This window comes from Lutjanus erythropterus, chromosome 13, assembly GCF_056507025.1.
Source record: "Lutjanus erythropterus isolate fLutEry1 chromosome 13, fLutEry1.hap2, whole genome shotgun sequence".
In the NCBI taxonomy this organism is placed as follows: Eukaryota; Metazoa; Chordata; class Actinopteri; order Lutjaniformes; family Lutjanidae; genus Lutjanus; species Lutjanus erythropterus.
In genome coordinates this window covers 11,189,485-11,200,787 of record NC_139329.1, presented here as the reverse complement: position 1 = coordinate 11,200,787, position 11,303 = coordinate 11,189,485, and the positions used below count along the sequence as shown (strand labels likewise).

The 11,303-nt window shown below is 42.7% G+C and overlaps 1 protein-coding gene across 1 annotated transcript; it reads left to right on the top strand.

Annotated features, from left to right (window-relative positions):
- The first annotated feature begins 493 nt into the window (after positions 1-493).
- On the top strand, positions 494-9,851 carry LOC146316176 (fibroblast growth factor 6-like). The gene is made up of 3 exons (XM_084734699.1): positions 494-2,261; positions 2,843-2,946; positions 7,901-9,851. The coding sequence occupies exons 1-3, from the start codon at positions 1,916-1,918 to the stop codon at positions 8,075-8,077; spliced, it is 627 nt and encodes a 208-aa protein (XP_084590825.1). The 5' UTR covers positions 494-1,915; the 3' UTR covers positions 8,078-9,851.
- Positions 9,852-11,303: the final 1,452 nt, after the last annotated feature.

Below are 11,303 nucleotides of genomic sequence, written 5' to 3'. Positions count from 1 at the left end.
TAATGAGTTGTGTCTTGGAGTGATTTTATGAAAACCATTCTCCTCAGTGTTTAAAAAAAAAGAAAAATAATCATCATTGTATACAGTATTTAAACTTAGAGGGACAGTTCACCCAGAAAATCAAAATTATACATATTTCCTTTTACTTGTAGTGCTTTTTATCCATCCAGATTGTTTTTATGTTAGTTTGGTGTGAGAAATCATGACCTGGTTACTCATGATAATCCACTCCATCTTTCTGTCACTTCTGGTAGCTTCTACTGCAGACACATGAAACTGCTCACAACAAGGTCTTTGGATTATCATGAGTAACCAGATCATGATTTCTGGAAAGAAACATTGCTGGTGAGTTTTTCAGGTGTATTTTTTTATTTTTATTTATTTATTTATTTATTTATTTTTTGGCATTTTGAGCACCACAAGCTGAGTACCATCTAGTTCCATTATATTAGAGAGGGCAGACATCTCTGAGGCTCATCTTGCCAAAACCCAGCAACTCACACCACAAATAAACAGATGGATAAATAGCACTACAGGTAACAGGAAACATGGATTTTTGATTTTGGGGTGAACTGTCCCTTTGAAACATAATAGTCAGTTAATTTTGTTTGTGTTAACTATTTTAATAAATTTAATATGACGTGCCTTTTGATCTTGATCATTTTAAGTGTTTGTGGAAAATCTCTCCTCAGTTTGGTCTACACACACTTAAGACCTACAGGATGTACAGGAGTGGTTCAATGAACTTGGAAATGGTGCCATCCTTTGGAAATCTCGGGGAACTGATGTGTGCAGGAGAGGCTGCTGGTGCGCAACTGCACCGGCCTCACTGACGCATGGGCATGCTGCTGGTGGCATTATCTATTACATGGAAAAGACGATAGGCTTTCATGTTGCAGGGAATGGCATGCTGACAATGTGTGCCGTTTCATGGCAGGCCTCACGAGTTCTCACGAATGCACCATGGGAAATGCACGGGGTTATGATGTGCTTATAAAAATGTGATACTTCAGTAAAATGTCACTCTGGGCCTCCGTCACCCAGCCGCGCCGTGGAGCTGAGCTGAGGGGGAGTCAGTGGGTGTCTTGCTCAAGGACACGTCAGCAGGGCGGATGCTGGCCAACACTGAGGTCTTGAACCCTGATCTTTACCCTGCTGGCTCTCTGCTCCAGCTGCTGTGTCCTTTTAGGCCCAGAAAACGCAGGTTTTGCTGGGGAAAGTTCTTGAACGGCGCAGCAGAAGAAGTGGGACCACGAGAGCCCTGTCATTGCTCTCCGGTGACAAGTGGGCCTGTTTTTACACCTTCCTTCTAAATAAGGAAGCGGCCTGACAGACATATGACCACCGACCCAATTTGGGAGCAGCCCGAGTGCCCCATCGCGTCCCACGGCCGCTGAACGCCACCAATAAGCTTCTCTCTCCCCCTCCAGTCCGGCAGTGACAGAAGAATATTCCCCTCAACTCTCAGCAGAGTTGGTATTTTTCCTGCTGTCAGCACCCTCTCTACCCTTGCATTGTCCCGGCCGTGAAGTCAGCATGATGTCATCTAGGGATGCGAGGTTGAGGCAGGGTTTTTGGTGAGTGCTGGAGGATTTCTTCTCAACTCTTAACCGAGAGGGAGACAGAGAGGGGGAAGAGAGAGAGACAGAGAGAGTGTGTGTGAGAGAGAGAGGCGCGGAGGAGCTGCAAAACATGGTAATCACCACCACCAACACCACCATCACCATCACCTCCAGCTCTGCCGCGCACTCTCCCGTCTCCTCTCCTCCTCTGCACCGGGGCTTGCGTTTCATGCCCAAAGCCCTGATCTGCGCTCCAGAAATAACCCTCAGCCAGCATGCCGAAGGAAGCAAAACAAGAAGAGCGGTATTTTTAGGGTCATTAATTTTGACCACGTGGCCCGAAGGTAAACCGGATGGCCGTTGCGCAAAGGCTCCTCGTCAGTATGTCCTGCGAGGCCGGCACGCCGCACTGGACGCTGACCGCGCTGCTTCTCCTGGGCTTTCTGCTGGGGATCGTGTCAGCGTACCCGTTACCGAGCAGCAGGACGAATGCAACTTTACTGGAGAAACGATGGGAGACCCTCTTCTCCCGCTCTGTGCTGGGGATCTCCGGGGAGAAACCGGAGCTGAACTGGGAGAGTGACTATCTGCTGGGCATCAAGAGAGTGCGGAGGCTCTACTGCAACGTGGGCATCGGGTTTCACCTTCAGATCCTCCCCGACGGCAGGATAAACGGTGTACATAATGAAAACCAGTACAGTGAGTCCTACCTCCACCGATGTAATGCAATAGACATTCAGAGGCAGAGTCAATAAGCATGGATCTGTGATGATGAGCAGCTATTAATCTGCATGATCATATGTCATCCTGACTCTGAGCGCTGACAATTGAATTTCTTCAAAGACAAATCTATTCAAAAGAAGTATCCATCAGTGCTGAACAACCCCCCCCCCTCCACCCCCCCTCCTCCTCCTCCTCCTCCCCCAGCTCAACCATGACATGAATGTATGGACGCTTTTAGACACAACTTATTTTTACGCAGCCCTGTGAGGGCGGTCCACAGACCAATAGCTGTGCACGTCAATGCAATTACTGCAATTATTGCTAATAACCAGAATGCGCTTAATTGACCCGCGCCTGGATGCAAATGTAAGATGGGCTGAAAGATGTAGAACAAAGGCTCGGCATGCTGCGCAGCAATCTGCAAGGTTACACCCATAGACGCAGAGAGAGCACAATGCTCCAGTCACCATCATTAAACACTGATTGAACCAGGAGGATCGGCTGGTAGTTGATGATTATTTTCTGCTCTAATGTGATGATTCTTTGTCTCGTGTCAGGTCTAATAGAGATCTCCACGGTGGAGAGAGGAGTGGTGAGCCTGTACGGGGTGAAGAGTGAGTTGTTTGTCGCAATGAACAGCCGTGGAAGGTTATACGGAACGGTAGGTATGCACAGTATTTCATTTATTGTACAGCTCTGTTAGTTAACGATCCTCCTGAAAATAGGACGCACTTGCAGCCCGATCAGTCACATCTTGTGATGGCTCTCAGCAGGGGGGAGGCTGCACATTATGTTGCGAAATCCATATATTTTAATTTCATCAGGGATTTATAATGCTCTATTTAAAGCAAGTGTGCCAGGCCTGGTGGCCTATGGGTAAATAATGATGAGGTTAACAGATGCAGGGTTCAGTCCACACGCCTGTGATGTGGTCGTGTGTGTGTGTGAGAGAGAGAGAGAGGGAGAGAGAGAGGAGGAGGGAAAACCCCCTGACGCAAAGAAACCTGTCAGCAGCGCTGGAAATCGATTTTAACGGCAAAGCGCTCACTTTGCAGGGCAGTGCACATCACACACATCTTGGGAGGCAAAAGCCCAACTCACCCACCTCACCAGCAGCTGCTTCTCCAAACTCTAACCTCTTAAAAACATTGGAAATATGCACATTTCTAGTTTATATTAGAAAGAAAATTGAAATCTTTCTAAACTTTTTGGCTTAAAACAGAACACCTGTGTTTGCTGGACAGTGTAACTCACAGCCTTATGATTGTTTCACCAAACTGCAGCTGTGAATGTTAGATGTCTGAGAAGCATCCAATGCTATAAAATTTGCAGCTGTGTGTACATTTGGCTGCGGTTGAGGTGTTGTCGGCAGCGAGACCTCACTGTGCAGCACTGTCTGAAATTTTCATATATCTTTTGATGCATCCTCAAAGAACACCTGCATTTTTTGTGAAATGGAAACACGGCACTCTGATTCTCACCTGATGGGAGGCAGGTAACAGCCTATAGCTTTATACAGGGATGGGGCTAAAGATAAGAGCACCAGTGAGGGGGTATGTATTTCTCAGCAACAAGAACTGGCCTTTTTCTTAAAAGGTTTTAACTGGCGGTAGAACAGACAGAAAAAATTGTGATCATTTTCAGAAGTGTAATTATAAAAATAATGGGCTATAATTAAAGGTCCAGTGTGCATGATTATTGGAGAATTATTGACAAAATATGGCAGATATTGAACGTAGTGGCATCTGCTTTTTCATATCCTGTATTATGGCAGTATTTCTATAAAACTTGTGTAAAACAGCTAAACTTGACTACTCCATTGTAGACCATTTTACAACATATGCAGAGCTGATCCAAAGCAACGTGATGACTCAGGAGCTCTGTTTTGTGCTGAGAAGCTGCAGACTTTATTTGCTGGCAAACTCAAACTGACACTACATGCCATCGTGCTACATAAACTGCCAGATGCTCACCTTTCCGCCTGTTAAGTGTGCATTCATCGTCACTCTCGGCCACCACAGACAGTAATAAGGCTGCCACTCATCCTCTCTTATGCTCGCTAAAGTTACAGACTCATTACTCTACACTACTCTGTCCACACAGTAGACCGCAGTATTTGTAAGCTTACCAAGACCCTTTTACAGTCACGGTTATCAAAAAGCTGCAGATGCATTTTGGCAACAGAAGTAGCAGTCTGTCCAAGTCATCCAGACGAGTTATCAAACTGCAACCGTTGAATCAGATGTTTTACCAGCACCAAAATCACCTAAATGTCTGGCTGTTGCTTGTCGATTGTCAGAGTCAGTATTCCACTGGTCGACTCAAGTTGTACAGGAGTCCAACAGGATCACAGCTGATTCAGAGCAATTGGCGGTGTCTATGGCTGCAAGCTAATAGATGTGTTGACTGGACTGAGGACATGGTCAAAATTGTTTGTGTTTGCTGCGCCCACTGACAGGCCATTGTGGTCTGCCTTTCGTTACTCAACTCAGAACAAACTTAAACACTGGCTCTAGATGCGGCGTTTCTTGAGTGTCACGACTACTGCAAGATGCCACTCAATCCTACACATGTGTCCTTTAAAAACTAAACTGTAGTATCCCGCAAATTTCTAGTTACTTAGACAATGGTTTTATGGGTGTGTGACTTTAAGTTCTCAAAGGCCTTAATTTGTTCCTGGTGCTGAATGTGTTGCATGTTTTGTGTAGCTGATTGAAATATGAAATGTAGTTTTTGTGAGAGAGGGAAAAAATATAGATATACAAAGACAAAGCTAGTCTCCTCACCCTACATATTTATTTATTTATTTATTGGACATTAGTGTAGCCACGATTTATCTTATTCAAATCTTTTTCTCTTTATCAAACTCACCCCTTTTGAAGAATGTTGGTGTTTTTATGTTTTGCTGTTGTTTGACCTGATAACAAAGAGATACAACTGTAATATCCTTGATGATAATTTAGTTTAACTTGAACTTGAGCTTTTTATCCCAAGCACACAGATAAAATGTATTTGTAGAATTACTGGAGACAGCCTGTAGAAGATGTCATTTGTTTTCTTCTAGACCGATGAGAGCTATTAATATATAAATGTTGGTGTTGGTGGGGGAGGAAGCATTGTGTTTAGCAGAGCCCTGCTGACACATGGCTGTGGGTTTGCTTGCTGTGGCCAACATATTTGACAGACAGAATGTGAGTCGGTTATCTGGTCGTGAGTGATGAAGCGTTAGCTTGTGAGCAGGCTGATGATCTGATAAGAGATTGAATTAGGCCACATGGTCTCTGATGGGGAGTATTTGCTCTGCTGCTTCAATGTAGGAGACATATACTGTCAACTCAGTCACACTGTTCCTCAAAGTGACAGATACTATGTGGAAAACAGGGTTCAGTGTTACTCTCATACCTAAAATATTCCTGATGTTGTTTACTTAAGAATTTATCTCAAATTTGACTGATTTCAGTGCTTTCTTGTATGGTTTTAGTTCTTCCTCAGTGTTTTAGTTTTTTCATTTTAAAGGAATAGTTTCACATTTTTGAAAAAGATATATTTGCTTTCTTGCTGAGAGTTACATGAGAAGATCTCATGTCTCTCATTTCTGTCTGTACAATATGAAGCTGCAGCCAAGAAACAATTAGCTTACAGGGATATACGCTAATATTTATAACCACTGGTTCCACAGACCATCGAACCCCTAAATTTGGTGGCCAAAGCACATTTTTGGTAGCCCAAATTTAAACTTGTAAACAAAATAGAAAAGGCACTTTAACGAAATTTAACAGAGCCTTCCTTAACTGTCCACTTTTCCCACAAATCGTGTTGTAGTGTTCCCTGAAGGCATTGTTTCAGATGAAAAATGAGCTAAACTTCTTGGCTAATTGAGGAAAATAGCGGCACGCACTGCAATACATTGTGTCCGTAGATGTGTCATATTCTAGCCACTTTCCGATCTTTTATAGTCCACCTTTTTTTGTTTCTGGTTCTTTTTAGGAAATGTGTTCACAGTTTGATTAGGTTTAGTAAACTCATACTTCAGCGTGCATTCAGACTGAATCAGGCGTTGTGATGTTTAGCTGCAGGATTCTGTGGCTGTGTTGGGGGTTGGGGTGTGTGTGAGGGTGTTTATTTATTCTTTATGTTGATTTCCCAAAGCTGCTTGGTGTCACCTCCCCCTCCTCCTTCTCTCAAACACATCGACACAAACCAAAAGAAGGTTCTTGATGTCAGTATTTTGTAGCATTAACTGTAACCAGAATCAGACGTTGAAGCTGGGTACACAATATAAACCAAACGAGGACATAACTGTGCTGTACTGGATAGCACCTGTTTTCAGAGATATTTCAGGCAGACTGTGGAGCAGTCTGATTGCTGGCTCATGATTGGCCATTGTAGCATGACATCAGGTTGCGTTTTACCAAAAGTTAACTTTCAACTTTCTCTGCTGCATGCTGCTCTGTTTTTTCTGCACCCCCCTGTGCCCCCCCCCCCCACTACAGCCCAAACTACTCCCATTCAAAATGAATGAGAAGACCTGTGTTTTCACTGCAGCGAACGATTCAGTCTGAATGAGGCCTTAGCAGCCTTGACATGTTGGTACCTAGCCGGTGATGAGTACTGCTCAGTGTTCGCATTCGTAGAATGTTGAAGTAAAAGGCACGGAGGATCAAGATGTTTATTGGAACTGTAACAGTGTGCTGGGAAAGACTGGTGCATGGAATATTTGGTAGCCACAGAGTAACGTTCTGTGGCCATAAGCCTGCCTTTAATATCAAATCCTGTCTTAGCTCAGCATAAACACTGTAGACAGGAGGAAACTGCTCGCTCTGTCTGAAGGTTAAAAAAAGGAAGCAGCAGCCACAAGGCTCACAAATTAACATACTATATCTCAATAGTTAAATCTGTAGGCTAAAAAAAAAGAAAGACAAAACGTTAAGTTATGTTTTTTTTCTTGTGGACTTATTTTCAGGACTACGAATTAAAGTAGACATAAGGTATTAATTAGTGAGCTTTAGGAGTGCCTGACTACTAGGCAGATTTTGTTAGCTTTGAATATAGGGAGGCTAATTGTTTCTCACTGTTTTCAGTCAATATGCTAAGCTAAGCTAACTGCTTCCTGGTTGTAGATCATGTTTTTCATACAGACATGAGACTAGTATCAATATTCTCATCTAACTCTCTGCAAGAGAGTGATTGAGCCAGTTCTCTAAAAATGAAACCACTGGTTTTGAGTTTAGTTTTTTTTTTTTTCTGTGAATACACCATCACTTGATAGACATTTCTTGTGCGGCAGTGGATTTATTTAAGAGATGATTTGACTCACTGTGTACACGTAAATGAATTAAATTATATTAATACCTAGGTTTAAAAAAACTGCTCAATACACCTTTAAGAGTGGTTGGTGCTGCCGTGAGACTGCACAAAGGTAGATCTCAACAAAATGTTAATTCATTGTTGCTGTGTGTAATCTAAATTTAGATGTATATTTTTGTGCATTACTCAGAATCTCTTTAAAGAGCTTTTTAATGTTCTGCCATCATAACTTCAAGCTACAAACTGTCTGTTTATTTTCTTGAGCAGTTCATTAAAACGCACACTGTCTGTCTCTTTGTCCTCTCCAGACAGTCTTCCATGACGAGTGCAAGTTCAAGGAGAGCTTGCTCCCAAACAACTACAACGCCTACGAGTCTCTGGTTTACAGAGGCTCCTACATAGCACTCAGCAAGCATGGCCGCGTGAAGAGGGGCAACAAGGCCACCACTGCCATGACTGTAACGCACTTCCTACCCCGAATATGATGAGCAAAAACTGGCAATAACAAACTTATTTGCACATGTGGATTATTTCCCAGGTAACATAAATACCGTATACGTACGTACAAACACAAAAGACAAAATGGACTGTAAAAGAAAGAAATACCACTATATCAGATAGTATTTATTCAAACTTTATATGTATATTTGGGTAGCTTACTTTGTATTAGAAATGATGGAAATGCCATTCTTTGCTGCTTTTATGATTTTCATCATTTTGTGATATGAAGGGGATGGAGAGGTGTTGTTTATCCCCTCGGTTTATATGGGTGCTTGCTGGAATTGGTTGAGTCCTTTGCCCTGTCAGTGGATGACAGTTCATCCTTTTGGAAATGAAATGGATACGTTATTACCTCAAAGCACCATATCCTGAGAAGAAGAGGAAGAAGAAGAAGAAGAAGAAGAAGAAGAAGAAGAAAAGAAATGTGTGCATGAAATTTCTACAGAGAAGAATGCTTGTTTACTTCAAATGCTTTTGTTGTCATCCATCAAGGACTTGGACATTTTCCCATCCTCATCCCCATCCCCCTCCATGTTCGATTGTCTCTGTCACTGTCAGGGCAACTAGAGCACTTGCAAACATGGCGTTGGTTTTTCTTGCTTCGTCATGAGGTGGTGGCGGTGCCTTGAATTCCTACTTGCAGCCCCCTTCCCCTAGCATGCGAGAAACGTGGTGCTCGAGTCAGAAATAGGAACGAAACGCAAGTCATCACTCCCTCAGACACCACTGGGGGCTTTAGCCCAATTCCTAGAGGGCCGGAGGTTTCTCCACTTTATTTTCTTTCCATAATTAGATCAATTAAGTAATTGAGACTCTATGCTGCACAGGACCCAGTGGAGCCTCTTGTTAATATGGAAAGCTAGATTTAGAGTCAGCACTCACCCCCGCTCCCCCGTCCCCCACCATGTCCAAGGGAGCTTTGACAATCCCAGGTTTTACTTTCACAAACTTTGTAGCCAGATCATCAGGCCAGATTGAGTGTGTGTGTGTGTAATACATGTGTGGGCATGCATTTCTGTTAAGTATGTCTGTGGAATTGCTCGCTTTGAGAGCTGCTTCATTTGAAGGTTTTTTTTCTCACTGTGGGAGGTCAAGGGGGCATCTGTGTAACAGAATATCATAGACCTGACACTATGAAGCAAAATGTCCTCGTTTTCTGTCTGTATGTTGTGTTTCCCTCCAGTTCAAATTGAATCAGTGCAGTCCATTGCATCTGCTCTGTAGCCTTGGTGTTTTGTTTGTTGATTACTCATGCTAATTTATTTGACTTTACTTTGGAAAATGTTGAGTTTATAGCAAAAGTGACAATAGGAGCTGTATGATTTTCACATCGGATTGATAATATTTGGCACTTAAAGTAATGTGTTTGAGCAGAAAGGAAGTGAAGATAGGGTGCATTTCATTGAGAAGGCAATTTGCTGGAAGTACGTTGGTCTGCTGCAGTAATCTGAGAGACTCCAGTCTGGTTTAGAGTAGGACTGCACAATAGGGTAAAAAAAAGTCATATTGCGATCATTCTGGCATATTTTGCAATGTGATTCACAATTAGTGGGAATGACCATTTTTGGATTGCAATTTTCATTTTTACTGGGAAAAAGCACTTAAAATCATGATGCTGTGACATTTATTGGGGTCTGTACCAAACAAACGTCTTGTTTTCTTACATCTAGAGAACAAGATTTATAGGCAAGGGCATCTCTGCAGCACTCCAGTACTTCATTAAAAGGCTGTTCTGTCACACATTTTCCCTTTATCAAAAAAAATGATGTGATTTGCATATTGTACTTGGCCATATTGTGATTTCGATAATATTTTGATTCATTGTGCAGCCCTAGTTTAGAGAGACGTGGAACTGCTTCAGAGTTCATGATGATCCTGGGATTTGTGAAAAATACTTCAGGTAACTCAGTCTGTCTGACTTTTAGATGATGTGGTTTGTGCTTATTGGTCCCACATTTTAAGCCATTTATGCATTACTCAGATTGGTCACAGTATGGCTTCTTGTGAAAAAAAAAGATTTATGAGCAATGTTGCAAAAAGCAGTGAACCAAAGGGTTATATTAGCAGTCTTCATTCAGGCTTTGCATATGCAGCATACCATACTTGAATTCAACAACTGCTCACGCTCCTCTTTCAGATAGTTTCCCATTGTGGAGATGGGGGGGGCAAAGAGCAAGCAGAGTTGAAGGTAGCAATGATGTCCAGAGGACTTATGGGACTCCGCATGTGGCACTGGTTGTTTGTTTAACTTGGCGAGGATGTGGATAATGTGGGGTAAAATACCTGAGCATCAGACTGGTGGGCCCCTTCTCTATTGATGTCAAACTGGACAGTCAGTGCAGGGCCCTGGGATTCCTGTCCCCACTCATCTGAGCCATTTTTGTACCAAGGTCAAAGATGTGGGCTTTCTGGACTCGGTGTTAGTGATGTGTTCTCTGGTCCATCTCAATGACTTTTACCTTGTTGTTTTATGCAGCGCCGCACCTGTTGGCTATTTTTTGATCAAGATGAAAATGGGCATCTTGCAACGTGCAATGAATAGTCTATTTAATGTTAAATGAGGTGCGTTTGAGCTTGGTTTTAAATTATTTAAGTTAGAATATTTTGGTACTTAATCTGCAATATTCTGTAAGTAGCAAACTATCAGTCAGGCCAGTTTGGTGAAATGTGATTAAAAGCAAGTAGCAAGGCTCTTATACATACTGTATATGTATCATATTTTACCTCATGCCCTTTCTAACATTACTGTAACGCACTGACAAAATGTCAAAATGTGAGCGATGGTTTTACGTGCCCTTTAAGCTCCAGCTTATGTCTAGTAGCAGAGACGAATGTGCAGTTATCTTGTCAGAATGAGTGTGTATGCAAGTGTGTGTGTGTGTGTGTGTGTGTGTGTGTGTGTGTGTGTGTGTGTGCATGTGTCCAACTGAGCACGCTCCTGTCATGTTCTGTTTCTGCCAAAGCGACAATAGAGATGGTATCACATCAATTTACCTTGAGTCAGGAATAACAGGGCATTGTCTGACTGTGCAAGCTGATGTACTGTACTCTCCTCACGGGAGAAGATAAAGACGAGAGGGATGGAAACTGAGGGATGTCTGTCAAACGCAAGCACTGACAGTGGTTTGAGCTGGTGTTTATGTAGCAGAAGGCCACTTAAAAAAGAATCTAATGCTTCCAGGAAAGGGACACTGGTGGACTGAATACTGT

Bases quoted from the DNA above. Each gene is read 5' to 3' on its own strand.
- LOC146316176 (XM_084734699.1), top strand. From the start codon at position 1,916: ATGGCCGTTGCGCAAAGGCTCCTCGTCAGTATGTCCTGCGAGGCCGGC. The intron at 2,262-2,842 runs GTGAGTCCTACC...GTCTCGTGTCAG, and splicing joins ACATAATGAAAACCAGTACA to GTCTAATAGAGATCTCCACG. The intron at 2,947-7,900 runs GTAGGTATGCAC...TGTCCTCTCCAG, and splicing joins GTGGAAGGTTATACGGAACG to ACAGTCTTCCATGACGAGTG.